We start from the raw sequence: 20,067 nt of genomic DNA, 5'->3' as shown, positions 1-20,067 counted from the left end.
GCCAGGGACCAGACTTAATACACTTGAGGTAAGCAGATTGCTGCCCCTCGTATCTAACCTCAGGATGTGGTCATGCAATCTTGTTATACAAAGAACAATCCAACAGCGAGATGGTGATTGTGGATTTGGCTGTATAATACGATTTACCGGATAATACATTCCGGATCATCGCCACAAAGTATGGGGAGGACAAACAAATCTTGTTATCAGTGCTAGAAATAGCTACAAAACTCACGGTAATCCAGACTAAGCTCTTAAATGTCTAGTAACAATGCTTGCATTAAATTTGCGATTTTAAGTCGACATTAAAATAATAATCGCCATGGAAAGTCTGCCCGCCTCCTCAACCATTTGCTGGTCCTTGCTTCTTCCCTCAATAATTAAAATATGAGGCGAGGAGAGGGAACATAAGCAAATTAATTAAAATCCTACAATTTTTATTCAGTTTTAATGACTAGCCGTATCACTGGAAGATTATGTGCATTCAGTGAACTTCCGGTCAAACAGAATGACTTCCGGTGCAACTGGTTGTTGGTCTGCTTGTGGTCTGGCTTGCCGACACTACGACTTCAAGAAGAGGGCGTGTCCACGATGATTGCTTTGCAGATAAGCCGTTTTGATTGGCTACGCGGAAGAGAGCCGCTCATCAGGCTCATGGCTGAATGTTAATTAATGTATTCCAAGTACAAATAATGTTGCTCTTCGCTACGAAAGATAGAAGTGAGATTTTATTTGCAGTGACCATACAGCCATCGTTCCGTTGCTGGCGCTGCGCTGGTTGAGGAAGGAGGACCATCATGGCCAGACCTGTTGTCGTGGTGCTGCTGCTGCTGCTGGCGGCTTGCATCTCCCTGACCACCGCTAGACGGCGTGCATTCCACAGGTACCCGTAAACACCCTGTTAACTCTCATTGTCCTCTAAAGAGGCAACAAAGTATAACGAATTATTATTCGATAAATTTCATTGGACTCTGTTAATGTACTCACAGTATGTGTGCGTACGTACGTGCGCATGTGTGTATGTGTGCGTGCCTGTGTTAATCAGTCTGTGCATAACATGTGTATGCATTAAAGAATGTTAATGAGTATTTGGGGGTATGATCTGTGAAGATATCTAGGTAAACGTTTGTGCTTGCGTGCATGGTTGTCGTTTTTGGTTTCATTATTAAGTAACTAGAAATAGACATCATTAACTAATGAAGATATTAATCTAACATGAAATAAACTACAGAGCTCTCGGAAAAACGCACAAGAAGTCGATTGAAAGGCAGTTTGTGACAAGTCCAGCTCCAGGTATTCAATATGTCTGTGTGTGTGTGTGTGTGTGAAATGTGGGCACTTATTTGTGTGCGCGTATGTATGTCAGCGTGTGTGTGCATGAGTGTGTGCTTTAGAGAAAGAGAGAGTGTGTGCTTTAGAGAAAGAAAAAAAAAAGGAACATGTATGAAGAAGAAGGAGAGAGGTGTTAATTTGTGTTTCCCTAAGTTTCTGTTGTCATTTTCTTGTAGATGGAGACAAGGATGATGACTTGGGCTTTGTTCGACTATCTTTCCGCAAAAAACCAAAAGGGTAACTTCTTTTTAGCTCATTGTGAAAAACCTGTAAAATTTTTTTTCCTGTTAATGTAATTCCTCTCTTCTTTACCACCAACCAACCAGCCAACCAGCCAGCCAGCCAGCCAACCAAACAACCAACCAACCAGCCAACCACACACACACACTAGAGTCACACAAACTCAGATGTCTTAGCATATCTGTTTGGAAGCGAAAGATGCGCTACGAACAAAATCATACAGAATGTAGAAAATAAAACTGTAAAGAAATCATTTTATTGTTCCAGGTCTCCGCAAATCACTATCAGACTTTCTAACGGCACCGACGTCTTTCCTCCCGGTACTGGTCAACTGTCGTCCAAAGAGGGTTTGACCATCGACCTGCAAAATCTTGAGACTTAAAACACAGCTGTCGACTCAAATTGTCGCCTCATGTGCCAGAGGGCACAGAAATCGCTGATCAATTGATTTGACAAAAACTGATAACTAAAGCCTTGCTGCTAACAAAAGTAAATGTAAGCATTAGACATTGATGATCCACGAACAGTAGATTTCACTAGCGACACTTTTGCCTTGATGATGCTTGATGCAGGGCTTACAATGGAGAAAATTAAAAAGTCGTCCAGTTGAGATTTGTGTTGATTGTGTTGTGAGTAAGAATTTTAGAAGAAAGGTTTAGACATTATTTCTTCTCTAACCCATTTTAGATAATGAGCACACACATTTAAATTAATTTCGGAAAATAAACACCGCATACAGAAGCTCGTACACGCCAGTTGTAAAACGTATCTCTCACAATCTTTCTTTCTTTTCACGCATGCACACACACACACACACAGCCAACACCCAACATCCACAACATTCACCCCACAGCCTTCTCCTCAACACAACACAGACACCTCACAGCCCTACACATCCACACTCACAAATACACATACCCCAAACACAACCCCACATCTCACTCTCTAAACAACCACACGCGCACACACTTCCATTTTAGCTTTATTAGTTGTCCAGAAGGCTTTTGACTCTTGTTCCTTTCACAAAACTGTGGCTAGCTAAATGGAAAAGAGGCATCCGAGGTAAAGGACATCGCGCCTTCAAAAGCCTTTATAAAATCGTACAAGCTGGGGTGCGCTCCAAAGCAGATCTCAAACTTTCCCATGGCTCAGATGGTCTAAAACAAGGTGAAATAACTAGCCCTCTACTCTTCTCCCAGCCTCTAGGGGAACTAGTCAGAGACATAAATGAAAATGGAAAAGCATGGCATTCAGTTTCATCCAGATCTCCTGGAATTTTTATTTTATTATTTGCTTGACCCCAGCTGACCTCCAGGTAAGATGCTACTTGAGCTTCGTAGTAGAGGGAAAGCGTGCTGGGTGTCGAATGTGCACGTGACTCTGGACAGGTATAGTTTCGTCTGGGAGAGTGAAGGTGTACAAAATATTGTCAAATTTCTCTGTGTGATTGTCCTGTTGACTATCGACTTGTATTGCCACGTTACAGAGAGCCCTAGGTGTAAATTTTATGCAAACTTTAAATGGGAATTGCATGTGGAACCTTATTTCTACTGTGTCAACAACAAGGCTTTAATAGATGCTCTAATTAAATTTCTAATGAGCATCTCTGTTCTACACACCCACAAATACAGATATCCAACGGTCCTACTGCCAGGTCTGGAATGCCTCACAAGATGATGAAATACACCCACTGTTACAATGCACTCAGCACAAAGACTTAGATTCTTGCCTTTGAAATATTTAACTCACCTATCTGTGTTTATATTCTCAGCCTTGACCAGAGACACAACACATCTTACTTCCTAGCCAGATATTTTTACCATTATTTTAAAAGACGCAAAATTATGTCCGTGGCTCAAAGAAGGAATGTTCCTATTACTCTTCTCTACTGATGCACGTAGCCTAAGCACTAACTTACACAAACAAATGAGTTCCTGGTTGGCGTAGGTTTAAGTCAACTATTTTGCAAAGTTTGAATCATTCGACAGTGAAAGGCCAGAAAACAACAATGACTCGTTTGTCTCCTTTGTGCCTGGTCATTCTTCTGGCTGCATCCAGACTGCTCCCTACGTCTGCACGTCCTTATGAAAGGTAACAAGTGTACTAATCTTTATTTTTGTAACATTTAGTCAAGAGTTTTGAGGGTGTTAAATTTTAAAAAGTGAGATTTTTTTGCTGTCATCTTATATAACAATACTGTCGCGGATGGTTTGAAATGGGATTCAATATTCTCCATTCCGTAGACACAGATCCAGATAAAACTGACATGCAATTTGTTTATTTATTTTTGCAGGTTAAAAGTTTATTTTTTACAAGCATAAAACCTTTTTAAACAAGCGTCAACTGTATTTCTTTATAAAAGAAAATATTGGACAATTTTAAATACTTATATTGACAGAAGCGCATTGGATGCCGCTGACAGCCTGGAACAGGAGCTGCGACAGTATGAGGGTAAGTATAGTCATCATGGAGTATATTCATGTTAGCTTATAGCCAGTGGTAGAGCTGGGACTATAATTATGTCAAGACCATAATCATTTCACCTTTCTGTGCTTCGTGATGTTTTAAGGTGAATACCTTCAGGAGGGAATAATTATCCCCAGATTTGGCACAGCACTTCATCCGGTCATTAGAAAAAAAAATGCCTTCCACTAAACATTTAAGGATTTTTAGTTTTGAAGTCTCTTGGCGTGCTGTGATGTGACTTGTTTCTGACAATGTTTCGGCAGAGGCGATGGTAGAAAAGAAAGAACTACCGGAGGCGACTGATGACACGGACATGGAAGTAGAGTCCTCCTTGAGACAGCGTGAGTTTACAATTACATGAAAACATTTCACCCAAGGCAGCCTTTAAAATAACTGCTGTAATTATTTTTCACAGATATGCCTTATTTTGTATTAATTTTTTTTATTGAAGCAGATTTTGGGGGTTAATGCTTTTTATAAGAAGGTGCATTGAGAATATTTTATGAGGAAATGATTGAGAACTGACCTCGTAACCTGAGGTACACTTTCATTTCAGGCGGAGGCAATGGTTGTAGATATTCTTGTAAAGGAAGGAAAAATAGAAAGAACCCGGTAAGAAATGTGTTTTTACTAATAATAATTACAACTTTAAAACATAAAATGTATCGATGCACGCAATCTGTTTCTCTCTCACCACGCACGCACGAGCGCTCACACGCACAAACACATACATGCATACATACATATACATGCAGACGCTTGAGTTTTCGTACCTCCGTCTACAGGAGATTTAGCCATCGTCTGCTCTTCTTTTTTCATTTTGATAGCTAAACTGGAAGTGAATTTGTACTTCGTTCTTGTTGTAAAAGTTCACGTCGGAGGTGGGGTGAGGGTGGTCTGTCTGCAGGCAGTCTATCTGTGGCCCATCATTCAGACTGAATACTAAAATAAAGTACTAAAATATTTCCACAAAAAACGAACTTCATTCTAATGTAAAAGCAAATTTAATTTAACAGTTTATTTCTGATGAAAGTGGGACAAGTACACTACATGACAAGGCTTATGATTGCCTCTGCGGTCACTGGTGCTCAAACACTTATCCGCTTATCCATCAGACACAAACACCCAGACAACTGTCACCATAGTCTTCTTCTTCTGCTGATGCACTTTATATGACACTACTTAAGTCCTGAATTTTAATTCCAGCCGACAAGAAGAACTTCAAAACAACTTAGAGGGAAGAAATAAGGTGGACCAAAGGAGGAGTAAGTCACCTGGCTCCACCTGTGCCCATCACCTGCCGTCGGTGGACTCTAAGCTCCAGAATCTATTTTTTAAACAAACATTTATTCTAAATCACACATTAAATGAGCATTTCCTTCCATGTTATGCACAGACTGATTAACAAACACACCATGAGAACTCAGGCATTCCAAATCGAAGATTTGAACATCTTCTAATACATTATACACTTGACAAACCTCTCAGTTGTAGTTTGTGTTCACGTTGTTCCCAGTACTTCATTAAATGACGACGACGACGACGACAACAACAACAACAACAACAACAACAACAACAACACAACAACAACAACAACAACAATCTTGCTAAGATTTCCCAAGCATTGAAGAACTATGTGTTGTCGTGTTGGTGGGCGGTGGTGAGGAGGGCGGCCCTCCAGTCATGCAATAAACAAGATATGGTTCATTGTTCTTGTTCTGTTTTCCTTACTGACGCATTTCATCTGTTAAAATATTGGTGACATGACTTAGCAGCTATGTGGGTGTGAACTGTAAGGGGTTAACAGGGCCTAGGGTTCTTTTCAAGGAGGGTGGAGTCCAACCCCACCGACTTTAAACTTTCCCTAAAATGACTTAGTTAAGGTGTGCATGCATATAGCTGCTGATTTACACGTGATCGGAACTGAAAGATAAGTTGTGAGAACTACATCATGGTCAACAGCAGCAACTAGGATCCTAAGCCGGAAGTCGTCTTGCTCGCTGTACCACTCTCTATGGTGCCTTTCTTGAAGTCGAGCAGCTGCGGTCACATCCATCACAAACTTGAGTCTTTTCCCTATCCCCCCACCCACCTACAAAAAAATTTAAAAAGTAGGAAACAGTGTCATTCAGCTTTTCGGTATTTCAATTTGCTTATTATGTTTCAAAAGTTGGTTCAGCAACATCCATAAAAAAATTTGTTGGAGAAGACTTTATTTATGGACCATAAAGGGTATGACTAATGACTGTGCATGTATCATCAACAAATTACAAATAAAATATAGCGAGAGTATGGAGACTATTGTAAAAATATCAATAACGTATTACAAACAAAATATTGCAAGATTATCAATACTGCGGACAGCACAATGTTTTAAAAAAGTTATGAATAAGAATCAAGGAATCAACCTATTTGCAGAAGCATCTCCAGGGCTGAAGTACAGTGCTTAATGCAAACAACATTTTCATCATGGTAAATTATCTCCTAAGATTCGCATCTGCGATCAACGAGAGCCGCTCACAGTGTACTACGTCACATTGGTACACCATTCACAACACTGACTGCAGGCAATGTTGTGAATGGTGCACCAACGTGACGTAGTACACTGTTATCAGCACTCGTTGAACGCAGGTGCGAATCTTAGCGAATAATTAATCAACGGAGAAATTGTGGAGGCTAAAACTTACAGGTTAGGATTATATCCCCAACATCTACAAATTTTTCAGGTTGGTCTTTGGCATTGTGGCTAAACTACAGCTTAAACAACCAAAACAGGCTAACTGTCAATAGATAATTTTGTACGGAACACGAATAATGTTATAAATATCAAAATAGCCTTTGCGGGAAAAACGGTTCTCCTTCCCCATACTAAGAGATGCTGAAAGGGGAATATCACAGAAAAAAAGACAAGAACGTCTAATACAAGTGTAGAAGGACAAGCAACTAGACTGGGGATAGTGCGGGAGGCGGGGAAAACTGTTGCCACAGGAAGTGCGAGCTGTCAGATCACTGAGCCTGACAGGAAGTGGGGAGCAGATCAGAGACCAGTCAATAGCCAATCACGATGCTGTGTGAGGGAGGACCAAATGCTCGCTAAAAACTAAAGAGCACCACACTTGTGACAAAGATACCATTAGTTGTCTGACCAGCACATCTACTTACCAGAGTAAGTTTGACTTTTTGTCTTATCCTCTCTCTTTATAATCTTCCTTTGCTGATGTGTAAATTATTAACGGGACTTGGAAACGCCGACTCATACTTAATCTGTCTTTTCCTGATTTTCAAGTGAAGTTGCATTGTCTCAGCCTAATCCTCCCTCACGGTCACCCAATATGATATAGTTTGTAAATAGATAAATTCCATGTAGACACGTTTTGTAAATTTTCTTACTAGAAAACAGCGACCTCTGAACTGTGCAATGGTTCACCTGACTGTCCTCGGCCTGCTGGCTGTCCTGGCTATGGTCACGATGAGCCCCACCATTGCTGCTCCTTCTTTCCAAAGGTGATTTTTACACTGTTGAGTGAGCGACCTTATGAGTTGTTGGTTAGAAAAGTAAGAGTTTGCTACCATCTAAATGAAACATACAGCAATAGGGGTGGATAGAAGAACGGGTGGACTTAACTCCACTGATTATTATTTATTTACGGAAAAAATCACCCCACAACACGTTTCTTGTCTGTTGGCAGTCGAGAGGAATTACTGGCAGAGCTGAAGAGGGTGTTAACTGATTATGAAGGTACGCACACCATCATTCATGAAGCACTTACATGTCAGCTACCTGGCGCCATGTCAATCTGTCCAATTAACAGGTGTAATTGATTACAATACTGAGACATGTATTTCATATATTTACATATCTTGACAGTCTAGTAGCAACAGATGGACATACGGACAGGAATGTGAACGCCATCTCAAAGCAAACCATCCTTTGCCATTGTAACAGAAGACTAGAGTTGTAAGAGAGTAAATGTCGGAGGATAAAAAATAAAACAAAAGTCAGGCACCAACAAGACACCTTCCATACCAGATGTCTGAGGGAAATCTTCGAGATATTCTTCCCAACCATAATGACGACGAAAGAAAGCTTCATAAGAGCCAGCTGCACATATCTGTCAATTATAATGTCAAGACGATGCTGGACATGGCGAGAGCAGGCGTGCAGAATGAAAACACCAAACCGCCCTTCACTGGACAACTGATGGGAAGAGCAAACGTTGACGACCAAGGAAAACATGGCGAAGATCAGTGGTAACAAGAGCTCAAGAACCAGAAACTGAAATGAAACATGATAACTAAACAAACTGCAGACAGATAAACATCAATCACAATGAGTGACATCTTTATTATTATTAAAGCTCTCACCGGCAACTGAACTTGTAGATATATATACTACAGTGAACTTGTAGACACACACACACACTGTATACTGAAGTTGTAGAGAGATTTAGTGAGAGGTTCTAGCATGTGAGTCTGTCTTTAATCCACCTAAATATCTGCTTCAAATAATTGTACATTGCCGTTGTTTTCTTCCTTTACTTTCACAAATATTTTGTGTTTCACTTGATAATACTACCCGATGGCTGGGTTGTTTTCCTTAGACCCTCGTGGTTTGATGTTAACAAACAACCAAGATGTCTCATCAGAGATGATGGAGAAGCGTCTAGAGGCAAACGAGGACTCTGTGGACAGCAGCGAGGATTCGGACCCGCCATCCAAACGAGGTGAATGATAAACAAAGGCTTTGCTCACAAGTACAATGCTGTCGTCACAGACCGTTAGACCATGACTGCTGCAGGTCAAAATGTCATTCAGTAATCATGATTTGTTTTGTTCTCAGATAGATAAAAATGGGAACTGCCATAATATAGTGGGGTAACTTACCTACAGTATGTCTACAATTTCTCTAATTTTACATAAATATTATTTGTGTTATTTTCAGATTTCTCCTTCAAGTTCAACAACTGCCGCTTCGGTTGTCCTAAGTATGTTATTGTTTCCTAGACATTTTAAATTCTGCTCCAACACATACACACACACGCTCGCAAACGCTAGGAGCATACCATAAAAATGTAAGAATCCATGTATACATTACAGAGAGAAAGTAAGAGAGAGAAAGAAGGAAAGAAAGTTCATTTTCGTGTACTACATGATCTAATGTATGTAATACATATTTTTCAGACGATCAAGAGCCGATAAAGGAAGGAGCCTCGAGCAGTAGCCACGAAAGCCTCAAATGTTGTCAACAGTTCAACGCTGTCTCAGTTGACTGTCTCCACATCTCGCACCCGACATCGATGTCGCTCTAACAATGGTGAAGGCTGTCTGCAAATGTTTCCACAGTTCCAACTGCCATTCATGTCACCTTACAATACTTTGTCTTCCTCACTGTAAAGGCCACCTGGCGATCGTCCTCCAAAGCCTGGGTGTCTTGTGCTTTGTAATGTAAAGATTGACATTAAATAACTGTTAATCTCTTTGAACTTGTTTATTTGTTTGTAAAGCAGATATGTGTGTTTGTGTGTGGTCACTTTCTAGCAGTCATTCACAGTGTCACAAGACATGATAGAACAAACGAATGTTCCACCAGCTGTTCCTCATTCTGGTCCTGTGATCACATGCTGGTGACTGTAGCTCTAACACGGGTAGGGACCATCCACTCCGCCAACATAATCACAGATTTCACTAAGTCTATAACCTTTTTTTGCTTAGATATGTAAATGTATACTAAGCTAATATGTGGAAGATATTTGGGAATGATGAATGCATGTGACCTTCACTCCATGCCGATGGGAAGTCACTTCCGGTTTTATTTTGATACGCATAGGGTTCTTCGACCTTTTGGTTTAGGTTAGGTTTTATTTGTGTCTGTATGTCTGTGTGTACCATGAACTCTATCAGGAGGAGATACGTGTGTGTTAAATCATCATCATCATCATCATCATCATCATCATCATCATCATTCGTTAATCTACTCCTCTACGCAACCGCAAACAGAGAATAATGACTAAGGAAACAAAGGTTTTAATGCTATGTATTTTCTCTCCTTTAGCAACTTTTCAACTATAGACATATTCTACAAACACCAAACATACTTTGCTGTGTTTTTATTGTGCCAAACCACAGTTCTCGCATATCTAATGACCGAAAGGCGGATTGTAGTGACTCAGAGAACAGCAGTGGCAGGCAGAGATTGTACACGCGATACAAGCGTGAACACTGTGGCTAAACTACAAGTTAAACAAACAAAACAGGATAATTTTTAGTGGGTAATTTTCTATGTCACACGACTAATGTTATAAATATCAAAGTAGCCTAGCAGGAAAAACGATCGTCCATCCCTCTCCTAAGAGATGCTGAGAGGGGAATATCACAGTGTGAAAAAGAAGACAGGAACATCAAATTCAAGTGTAGAAGGACAAACAACTAGACTGCGAATAATGCAGGAGGCGGGGAAAACTGTTGCCACAGGAAGTGCGAGCTGTCAGATCACTGAGCCTGACAGGAAGTGGGGAGCAGATCAGAGACCAGTCAATAGCCAATCACGATGCTTGTGACGGCCGACGAAATGCTCGTTAAAAACTAAAGAGCAGCGAGTCAGTGACAATGATATCCTGAGTTGTCTGACCTGGGCATCTACTTACCAGAGTAAGTTTGACTTTTTGTCTTATCCTCTCTCTTTATAATCTTCTTTGGCGGATGATTTAATTATTAACGGGGACTCATACTTAATCTGTCTTTTCCTGATTATCGAGTGCAGTTGTACTGTCCTAATCCTCACTTATCATCTATTAAATTTGCTTTTGAAAAATGTTTGCTGTAAAGGCTTGTTCAGTCAGAGACTCGACTGCAAAATGTACGTAAATGTAAACACACAAAAACTAGTCAACCAACCAACCAACCAACCAACCAACCAACCAACCAACCAACCAACCAACCAACCAACCAACCAACCAACCAACCAACCAACCAACCAAACAAACACACAAACAAACAAACAACCGAAACATTAAATTAAAGACTGAGAGATTGTTTCCAAAGAATAAATTGCTTGAGTGTGGACGCAACAACATCAAATCATCAAACTAGTGGTCACAATATTGTTCATACATTTTTGTCTTCCTTTTCCTTCATTGATGAAAGAGGTAAGATGAAAAAAAAGCAGTTGCTAATGTCTTTGCTTTGATCTGATCGAGCGACTATCCTTCGTGTTTCTATGGAAACTATCAGGACAAAAGTCGACTAGTAAAAATAAGATAGCTAGAGTGCATGAAGAGCAAATGGAGTCCTCAAGGATTGTGTCACTTCCCTAACATTATCACTCAATATGATACAGTTTGTAAATGGATAAAATCCATGTAGACACGTTTTGTAAATTTTCTTACTAGAAAGCAGCGACCTCTGAACTGTGCAATGGTTCACCTGACTGCTCTCGGCCTGCTGGCTGTCCTGGCTATGGTCACGATGAGCCCCACCATTGCTGCTCCTTCTTTCCAAAGGTGATTTTTACACTGTTGTGTGAGCGACCTTAGGAGGTGTTCGTTTAGAAAAGTAAGAGTTTGCTACCATCTAAATGAAACATACAGCAATAGGGGTGGATAGAGGGACGGGTGGACTTAACTCCACTGATTATTGTTTATTTAGGGGTAAAATTAACCCCCAAAACGTATTTTGTCTGTTGGCAGTGGAGACGTGGGATTACTTACAGAGTTGATGAGGAGGATGCTAACTGATTATGAAGGTATGCATACCATCATTCGTGAAGCACTTACATGTTAGCCACCTGCCGCCATGTCAATCTGTCCAAGTAACAGGTGTAATTCATTACAATGCTATGAGACATGTAATAATCACCTCATTCTTTCGCACGTGTATTGCATCTACTTCAAGAAAGTTGTTACTCAAGAAAGCAAATTTAATCCAAATGTTTGTGTTCCACAAGTCACACGTAAATGTGGCAGACATCTTTATTTACTCTCTTGCTGTATTTTATTTGTGGGTATGAGCACTTATTGCACCATAATGGAGGCAAAAAGAGGAAAACAAACAAAAACATAAAAACATCAACAAGAAAAGCGAAGCACACACACATGTATACACACACAGACGCACGCACATATACACACACTCTACTGAGGTTGGGAGGAAAGTCTGGTAGCTTTAAAACAAAACTTATCATTATCTCTTTTTTTAATCTGATGATTTGTATCATTAAGAGTATTACGCGGTAATCCAATACCATTTAAAACTGATAACAGAATAACTTTAATTATTCAAAGTTTCTATAAAAAGGCAGGATGTAGACTATCATCATAAGATTAAACAAAATGTCGCGATGAGTTACGAGAATTGTGTACACGGAAATCTCTTATTGTATCGATAATTGTCTCCAGTATTTAAAAGACTTTTTACATGTCTGAATGTGTTTCACAGTGTAAAAATGTCTTAGTAAAACACATAGAGATTCACAATCGAATGTGTGTATGCATGTGTGAATATATTCAATCACCACATATGTTGGTCTTAGGACATGTTTATATCCACAGGTTAGACAGTATTCAGGTATGTCAAGGAATGTTTTGTTAACACAAGAGTGTTTACATGTAGAGAAATGTTCTAACATCTGAGTCTGTCTTTACTCCAAATAAATATCTACTTCAACATAATTGTGCACAACCGTTTTTTTTTTTTTACATTTACTTTCACAAATATCTTGTGTTTCACTTGATAACACTACCCGATGGTTGGGTTGTTTTCCTTAGACCCTCGTGGTTTGATGTTAACAATCAACCAAGATGTCTCATCAGAGATGATGGAGAAGCGTCTAGAGGCAAACGAGGACTCTGGGGACAACAGTGATGACTCGGAGCCGCCATCCAAGCGAGGTGAATGATAAACAAAGGCTTTGTTCACAAGTACAATGCTGTCGTCACAGACCGTTAGCCCATGACTGCTGCAGGTCAAAGTGTCATTCAGTAATCATGATTTGTTTTGTTCTCAGATAGATAAAAATGAGAACTGTCATAATATAGTGGGGTAACTTACTACAGTATGTCTACAATTTCTCTAATTTTACATAAATATTATTTGTGTTATTTTCAGATTGGATCTTATCGCTCAACGGATGCCGCTTCAGATGCCGGGGGTATGTTTACTGTTTGATAGACATTTTAAATTCTGCTACAACACACACACACACACACACACACACACACACACACACACACACACACACACACACACACACACACACACACACGCACACTACAAAAACCCACACGCAAACGCTCTGAGCATACCATAAACATGTAAGTATCAATGTATACATTACAGAGAGAAAGTAAGAGAGAGAAAGAATATTTCCCTTTCTTGAACTACATAATCTTATATGTGTAATAAATATTTTTCAGAAGATCAAGAGGTTAGCGAAGGAAGAAGCCTCAAGCAGTAGCCACGAAAACCTCAAATGTTGTCAACAGTTCAACGCCGTCTCAGTTGACTGTCTCCACATCTCGCACCTGACATCGATGTCGCTCTAACAATGGTGAAGGCTGTCTGCAAATGTTTCCACAGTTCCAACTGCCATTCATGTCACCTGACAATACTTTGTCTTCCTCACTGTAGAGGCCACCTGGCGGTCGTCCTCAAAAGCCTGGGTGTCTTGTGCTTTGTAATGTAAAGATTGACACTAAATCTCAGTTTATCTCTTTGAACTTGTTTATTTGTTTGTAATTCAAATATGTGTGTGTCTGTGTTTGAGTGTGTGGTCATTCACAGTGTCACAAGACATGATAGAACAAACGAATGTTCCACCAGCTGTTCCTCATTCTGGTCCTGTCATCACTATGCTGGTGACTGTCGTCCTAAGACAAGGGTGGGGACCGCTGCTGGAGGAGATGGCCGCCTCTGGTGGTCATGCGATGCTCACACGTTTGTCAGCCTGTCCCTCTGTAACGCCCATAGTCTCCTCGTCCGTTGTGCAGATTTCCTTATTTCTGTGTTGGCTGTCGGCCTTTATCGAGGCTACAATCAGTTCAAGAGGATTTGCTGCTTGTAAATCATCCGACCAACAAGGCGCGTGCGGTGTTAATAATGTGTTTGAGAGTGTTTAGTGCCGGAAACGAGTGTGTATGCTGGATAAGGTTGCAGGGAAAAAAAACATTTAGCTCAAAGTAAAACTTCCTTCCTTCCCTCTCTATCTGTCTCTCTCGAACGGGCTCCGTTTGTTTACTCGTTGTGCATCGTTTCTTCGTTATATGACATCGACAATGACACATCATTTGATGAACAATATTAGTTCTTTATTCCTTCCGTTTTCATAAAAATTTTCATAAAATTCCTTCCGTTTTTACGAAGAGAACAATCAGAAGTAATCCTAATATCAATGAGTTAAGCTGGTATCATCTCGACCTGCCGGAAAATAAACATGAGTATCACTCATCAAGACACGGGACTAGCAAATCTCTCTTATCAGTTGTGTTGAGCTACACAATGCTGCACAATGCCCCTCGTAAACTAATGGTCGAAGTGTTTTACACACCCTGATAAGGATTTAATTCTGTTCTCTATACGAAAAACCTCTGAAAAAACAAAGTTTCAAACTTGAAGCAAACAAGCAAACACGAAGACAAATTTTCACAGAGCAGTGCATGCATCTCTAACTCAGGCACAAAATTTTTTCTGTGAGGGAAAGGTCAGAGAAAGAGAGAAAAATCTAATCAGCTATAATTTTTATTTTCGGGTACATGTATAAATGGGACGGGAATTCGTTTGTAATGAAAATGCAGAGAAAATACTGCGCAGAAAATTAGTATACAGTAACTTGTAAATCATTTCTTTCGCATTAGTGTTTACCATTCAAACAGCTTCTCCGCGCATATTGAGCTTTTTTGAGGGAAGGTGGAAAATTGAACTCAAATTTTTGAACATTTACTGTCTTTTTTCATCTTTTACCAGAATCAGTAGTCTCATTACTGTGGAATTAAACGCATCAGGAGAATTTCTGGTCAGAATGAATTCAGTTTGTTGTCTATCTCGTCAATAAGCACACATGTCAAAGGGCGTGGTAATGCCGACTACACAATCTCACATCAACTATGTTTTGATGGAACAGAGGCTGCCTGCTTTTTGCTGACATTTTCTTCCCGGGCTTATAGAACAAGCAGCCTTCAGAAAACTGTAGTATCTTTAAAAAGCACATCTGGGTCGTTGTATGTGACTACTTTAGTTCTCTCCTTCTCGCAGCCGTCTGATCGCAACTTTAAAAAAACTAATTACTAATTTTAGATCAGCAACATTCAGAATCTTTTTATTTCTTGCCTCTAATGATGATTCTAGCTATCAGGTGTTGTCTGATTAATTTAGCAAGCGTTTGAAAGTTATTTTTATTCACAAAATTTGAAAGTAAATTATTGAAAGAGAAACAGCTTCTCTATGTTCCTCTTAATTAGGGCATCTTTGGTATTGAGGAACACGCACACACGCACATATATGAATCGAAGAAAGATGTTCAGTTTTATTATATTCAAACAGTGAGCTCAATAGAACAAGAATGAATCTATGATTAAAAAAATGTTCTCCTGCTCTCAAGCTTCATGTAAACTTGTACAGGTTTGAAAATGTGCCTGTCATCAATCGACCTGAACAGTCTTGTTGCTCTTCTGGAATATGAAGAACAGAGAAGGGAAGACAACCAGTGTATCTAGTATCCTATTGGTGTCAAGAGTTGTCGACCTTAGAGCAAGAAATGTTTCGCTTGATAGTTTGAAATGAGCAATTTAAAAAAATTAATTAAAATATTATATTAAAATTTGTGATACCTTATACTTGAATTGCTTTCCTAAAGAGCTGCTACTAATTGTCCTCAGGGATAAATAAAGTTTTGTCTTACTTGCTTCAATATCAGCTACAGAAAGTTCAATATCAGCTACTGTAACAGAAAGTTCTGCCGTGTGACCCAGTGACAGAGAAGACAGTAGAACACAGCCCCGAACAATAAACCTGTCAATATTTTAACATATCAGGACAGACCACCCGTCAATAATTTAAGATATCAACACAGACCACCCGTCAATAATTTAAGATATCAAAACAGACCACCCGTCAATAATTTAAGATATCAACACAGACCACCCGTCAATAATTTATCAACACAGACCACGGGTGCGCCTGTTAAGACCTAAAAGAATCAAAAGATGCATTCTGGCTGGAAAGTCACTGTCGTAAACCAGCTTGTAAACTGAACAGCAACCATAAAGCACCCCGCCACGTGTGTCGTAAACCGAACCGAGCCGAGAGCGTGAGCTGCACGTGAGTCCCCGAGTCGGTCCTGAGTCACTGGTCGTAAATCACATGCACGTGCGTCATAAAGCACAGCCATGCACCCGAGTCGTTAAACACACACGTGCACCTGAGTCATCAAACACAGGACTGCAAACTACTGAAATGGCCTGCACAGACCACACGTGACCAGAATAACGACTTGAGCAGAAGACGTTAATGTAAGTCGTTAAGTCATGTCGAACCTGAGTCAAAGGCTCTGTGGCCGCGGCGGCTTCTGAAGGTGCGAGACACGGAGTTTTTATTAAATGTATCGAAAAATCCTTTTTTTTTTTTTTTTTTTACTAGAATTCGAGTTCGAGTTTTAATAGGAGGCATGAAAGGAATTTTTAGAGCGTGATAGGCTCGTGCACTCAAGTTTGTCTTTAACGGTCTGGGGTCAGGTGCACGTGTCGTCGTTAAGATGTTAGCTGGATGGTCAGCGAGACAAATAAGCTAAACGGGGAATAAACATGCCAAAATTGTAGCTGAATGGGTAGTGCTGAATTGGTCCGTTTGCTGCAGCTTTTTTTCGGTCCGGTATCTACAGAAAATGGCGGTTATAAGCTGGCTAGAGTTGATTCACTAAGGGTTTGAGGGGACGATGAGGATGGGGTAGGAGTTGTGTGTACCTCGGCTTCATGTGTTGCCCCGTCGAATAAACTGTTTACTTTACGTCTTCTCTCAGTGAGGTTCATGGATGTCAGGAGCATGTGCAGATACTTGGGGAATAGACACACGAGCAGAGATGTCGCGACTGATCTTTTGCCTCGGACCAATCACATTCTCGAATTCTCCGCCACCCACGCCACACGTGCGAGTACGCAATGCCACTTAATTGCTCACTGGCTTCGTGTATCCTACTTGTCTTTGAATTCTCTTACCAGCCTGCTAATAAGTTTTCTCTCAAATGAGTCCGAGCCCTCAGCGTATGTCCCCAATAAACTAAGGATACTTGGCACTGTTACAGGTGGGCTTGCACACCTCCGGGTATGTCGTGGAGCAGTCACTTGCCTCGTGATAGCAACCCCACACTCTCAGAGGGATATCTATCTTGTTTTCCAGAACGGCTGTTATTAAGAATGATGCACTTTAGAATCTTGAATCATAAAATGTCAATTATCACAGGACGAATTGCAGATACATCACGTGATGAGGGTTTGTGAAGTCTGTGTGATATTCAAGAAAAAAATTCCTTATATATTACAGTGTAAAATATTACAGATACTTATTCCTCGCTATTTTAGTAGAAACACAAGCATTTTGAAACATCGTGATCTGCTCAGCGTGAACAAGAAGTTATTGACAAAGCTGTCACATCAGTTGAAATATATCAGGCACCCTATCAGAAGTTTTTGAACTACAAATTTTTGTTGTTGGTGGTGATTAGCTCCCACTGCTTGCAGTTCATCAGCCAGGGCCCGGCGCCATGAAGTGCAGGTTGGTAGCTGCCACCGAGGTTTCGCAACCTTCGAACTATCAAGTACCTGAGGCAGTACTGACAACGCCTTAGAGTGTCTGTGGAGCATGACGGGGAGGTACTGGGAGGTCCCCTGTACTCGTCTCCCTCCGTAGTCTGCATCTGTTCCCTCCTGGTTGACCCTCTGACTGTGGTTAACCACCTGCTTAGTCGCCCTACCTTCCGTCCATGGCTACGGCCCCTACAGGAAAGGTGTGTTGACAGTCACCTGTAGTGATCTAGTCCTCTCCACCACAAGTAGCGGGACAAGTTTTGTCGGTGTCAGCCAGGGACCAGCTCCTCAGGTAGTGGTAGTGTTCAGCCAGTGACTCGCAGACCTGAAAGTGTAACGCGTGGACAAGACACGCGAGGCTCTGTCAACACTGACTGACATCTCGTGCTAAGTACAGTCCACAACGTGCTGCTGATAGACACCGGGTGCTTATGGAATTATGTATGGGGAGGTATGCAGTCAGGGCGGGGAGACAGGTAAACTGGGGGTAGGGATCAGTGGGGGAACAGTTTCAACGGGAGGTAGGTGGTGGTGTTGGTGGTGGTGGTAGTGGTGGTCGTGGTGATGGTGGTTGATTGGATGACAGCCGTTGGTAGCCGAGCTCTGACATGATTTGAAAGTGGGAGAGGATCGATTCAGTGACTGTCAACACGATTATTTACCTCAGGGCAAGCCAAGATTAAAGCCGCTGATCTTTCTGTCGATTGCTCCAGGTAACTTTTTCAACTCTTCACTGTATTTCCACATGTACATCCTATTCCACAGGGGCGGAGAAGAAAGTAGAGTAGGGGTGGCTGGGAAATGCCATACTATCCAGCTTTTTTATATAACTGTAGAGTTCTGTTTTGTTGTATAAGAGTACAGTCCTCCATTTTCTTAAAAACAGTGACCTTCGACCTCAGTTTTAAACGCTTTCATCTACTTTCGTTACTTACAGGAGTCGGCCGTGATTAACTGATTAAATGTGCAATGAAAAGTGATGCAGTTCAACACAAAATGATTTAAGCACTATAATACTATATAGTAAACTAAATGCTCTCCTGATATCTGGAAACCTAACATACTCTAAAAATGTTGTAGAAGATGAGCTGAAGGTTTCTGCCGCACTTCTTTGTGACCACAGGTACAGGCCATAACTCAGTCCACTGTTTGCTTAAAGTATATATCAATAGAGGTCTAGGAAACACACCAGCAAGGGTGGTGGTCTGGGTGTTTTACCCCGAGCCAGCAACTACGGGTATATCGTGGCAAAGCAGTCAGCTCTATCAACAGAAGTCACGGATAGAGGGAAGAAAGTACAGCAGACTTGACCGAATGAAGTGTTTTACTATATTTTAATCGTGAAATTTGTAGGACCTGACTGCTATACAGTCAGTTGTCCTCCCTGAACTAGCACCAATCTTTCCAGAGTAATAGTAAACACACTATTTTGTAATCTCAGATCGTATAGTCAAACGATGGATCGTGTGAGTTGTAGTACATATGTACCCAATATCCCACGATAAGGATTCCGCTACTACTTAAAAACAAACAAAACAAACAAACAAACAAACAAACAAACAAAACAAAACAAACAAACAAACAAACTCGTTTGATAGTTTCTCACCAGGTCACACGAGATCAACGTGAAATTAATCACAAAACAACTCATCACAAGATATTGAATTAAAAAAAAATAAATAAATAAAACGAGCAAAGGAGGAACCGCGAGTGACCTCGATGCGTTCCAACTGAACACTGCCGCGAAGGTATGTTTGACCTGCTTGGGAGTATGACAACCCCAGTATGCGAATCATGCCAGCTGACAGCCTGTGTGTTTGTGCCACGCACAGCCTCATTTTTTAAGTACTTTACCTGCTACATAATGTCAGAATAACAGCACGTGCCTCTTCGTGAAGTTTCTTTCATCCGCACTTTTCGTGTCTGCACTGTGTGAAGGACAGAAGGGGAAAGTTCAAACGGTAGGTTCAAACCCTCACGATGTGTTCGCGTACGCTAAATATTACCTGTGGTGTTTACGGTTGAAATTTCCAGTCAAGTGCAATTTAGACTAAATATATGAGGTCTGCTCGCTCTTATCCCGATGTCTAATGGCCGTCTTCACTTCACCTTTCACCTTATATCTGGGATAGGTCGACGAACCCTGACGATTGTTTCTCTCTCAGTCGGGAGATTGTGTCTTAGTTTCTTTCTTTGTTTCTTTCTGTCTTTTCCTGTCTATCACTAAATACAACCCAAA

At 40.8% G+C, this 20,067-nt stretch overlaps 4 protein-coding genes across 4 annotated transcripts; all 4 read left to right on the top strand.

Moving 5' to 3' along the window:
- Positions 1-701: 701 nt before the first annotated feature.
- On the top strand, positions 702-2,182 carry LOC112565071. The gene is made up of 4 exons (XM_025240324.1): positions 702-883; positions 1,232-1,293; positions 1,509-1,569; positions 1,840-2,182. The coding sequence occupies exons 1-4, from the start codon at positions 798-800 to the stop codon at positions 1,952-1,954; spliced, it is 324 nt and encodes a 107-aa protein (XP_025096109.1). The 5' UTR covers positions 702-797; the 3' UTR covers positions 1,955-2,182.
- Positions 2,183-3,501: 1,319 nt separating this feature from the next.
- Positions 3,502-5,745, top strand: LOC112565027. The gene is made up of 5 exons (XM_025240252.1): positions 3,502-3,663; positions 3,971-4,023; positions 4,302-4,379; positions 4,595-4,650; positions 5,245-5,745. Exons 1-5 carry the CDS (start codon positions 3,581-3,583, stop codon positions 5,284-5,286), a joined length of 312 nt encoding a protein of 103 aa, XP_025096037.1. The 5' UTR covers positions 3,502-3,580; the 3' UTR covers positions 5,287-5,745.
- A 1,309-nt stretch (positions 5,746-7,054) lies between these two features.
- LOC112565025 lies at positions 7,055-9,515 on the top strand. The gene is made up of 6 exons (XM_025240250.1): positions 7,055-7,204; positions 7,432-7,542; positions 7,728-7,777; positions 8,640-8,762; positions 8,981-9,023; positions 9,220-9,515. Exons 2-6 carry the CDS (start codon positions 7,457-7,459, stop codon positions 9,257-9,259), a joined length of 342 nt encoding a protein of 113 aa, XP_025096035.1. The 5' UTR covers positions 7,055-7,204; positions 7,432-7,456; the 3' UTR covers positions 9,260-9,515.
- Positions 9,516-10,554: 1,039 nt separating this feature from the next.
- On the top strand, positions 10,555-13,751 carry LOC112565026. The gene is made up of 6 exons (XM_025240251.1): positions 10,555-10,686; positions 11,427-11,537; positions 11,724-11,779; positions 12,801-12,923; positions 13,141-13,183; positions 13,449-13,751. Exons 2-6 carry the CDS (start codon positions 11,452-11,454, stop codon positions 13,462-13,464), a joined length of 324 nt encoding a protein of 107 aa, XP_025096036.1. The 5' UTR covers positions 10,555-10,686; positions 11,427-11,451; the 3' UTR covers positions 13,465-13,751.
- The last annotated feature ends 6,316 nt before the right edge of the window (positions 13,752-20,067 follow it).

The sequence above is a fragment of the Pomacea canaliculata genome, linkage group LG5 (genome assembly GCF_003073045.1).
Source record: "Pomacea canaliculata isolate SZHN2017 linkage group LG5, ASM307304v1, whole genome shotgun sequence".
Lineage (NCBI taxonomy): Eukaryota > Metazoa > Mollusca > Gastropoda > Architaenioglossa > Ampullariidae > Pomacea > Pomacea canaliculata.
Note: the sequence above shows the minus strand (reverse complement) of the source record. Positions and strands in the feature narration are given on the sequence as shown.

Excerpts from the sequence above, each read along its gene's own strand:
- LOC112565025 (XM_025240250.1), top strand. The coding sequence starts at position 7,457 with ATGGTTCACCTGACTGTCCTCGGCCTGCTGGCTGTCCTGGCTATGGTC. Across the intron at positions 8,763-8,980 it reads GGACCCGCCATCCAAACGAG|ATTTCTCCTTCAAGTTCAAC; the intron begins GTGAATGATAAA and ends TGTTATTTTCAG. Across the intron at positions 9,024-9,219 it reads TGCCGCTTCGGTTGTCCTAA|ACGATCAAGAGCCGATAAAG; the intron begins GTATGTTATTGT and ends CATATTTTTCAG.
- LOC112565026 (XM_025240251.1), top strand. The coding sequence starts at position 11,452 with ATGGTTCACCTGACTGCTCTCGGCCTGCTGGCTGTCCTGGCTATGGTC. Across the intron at positions 11,538-11,723 it reads GCTGCTCCTTCTTTCCAAAG|TGGAGACGTGGGATTACTTA; the intron begins GTGATTTTTACA and ends GTCTGTTGGCAG. Across the intron at positions 12,924-13,140 it reads GGAGCCGCCATCCAAGCGAG|ATTGGATCTTATCGCTCAAC; the intron begins GTGAATGATAAA and ends TGTTATTTTCAG.
- LOC112565027 (XM_025240252.1), top strand. The coding sequence starts at position 3,581 with ATGACTCGTTTGTCTCCTTTGTGCCTGGTCATTCTTCTGGCTGCATCC. Across the intron at positions 3,664-3,970 it reads TCTGCACGTCCTTATGAAAG|AAGCGCATTGGATGCCGCTG; the intron begins GTAACAAGTGTA and ends TTATATTGACAG. Across the intron at positions 4,024-4,301 it reads GGAGCTGCGACAGTATGAGG|AGGCGATGGTAGAAAAGAAA; the intron begins GTAAGTATAGTC and ends ATGTTTCGGCAG.
- LOC112565071 (XM_025240324.1), top strand. The coding sequence starts at position 798 with ATGGCCAGACCTGTTGTCGTGGTGCTGCTGCTGCTGCTGGCGGCTTGC. Across the intron at positions 884-1,231 it reads AGACGGCGTGCATTCCACAG|AGCTCTCGGAAAAACGCACA; the intron begins GTACCCGTAAAC and ends AATAAACTACAG. Across the intron at positions 1,570-1,839 it reads TTCCGCAAAAAACCAAAAGG|GTCTCCGCAAATCACTATCA; the intron begins GTAACTTCTTTT and ends TTATTGTTCCAG.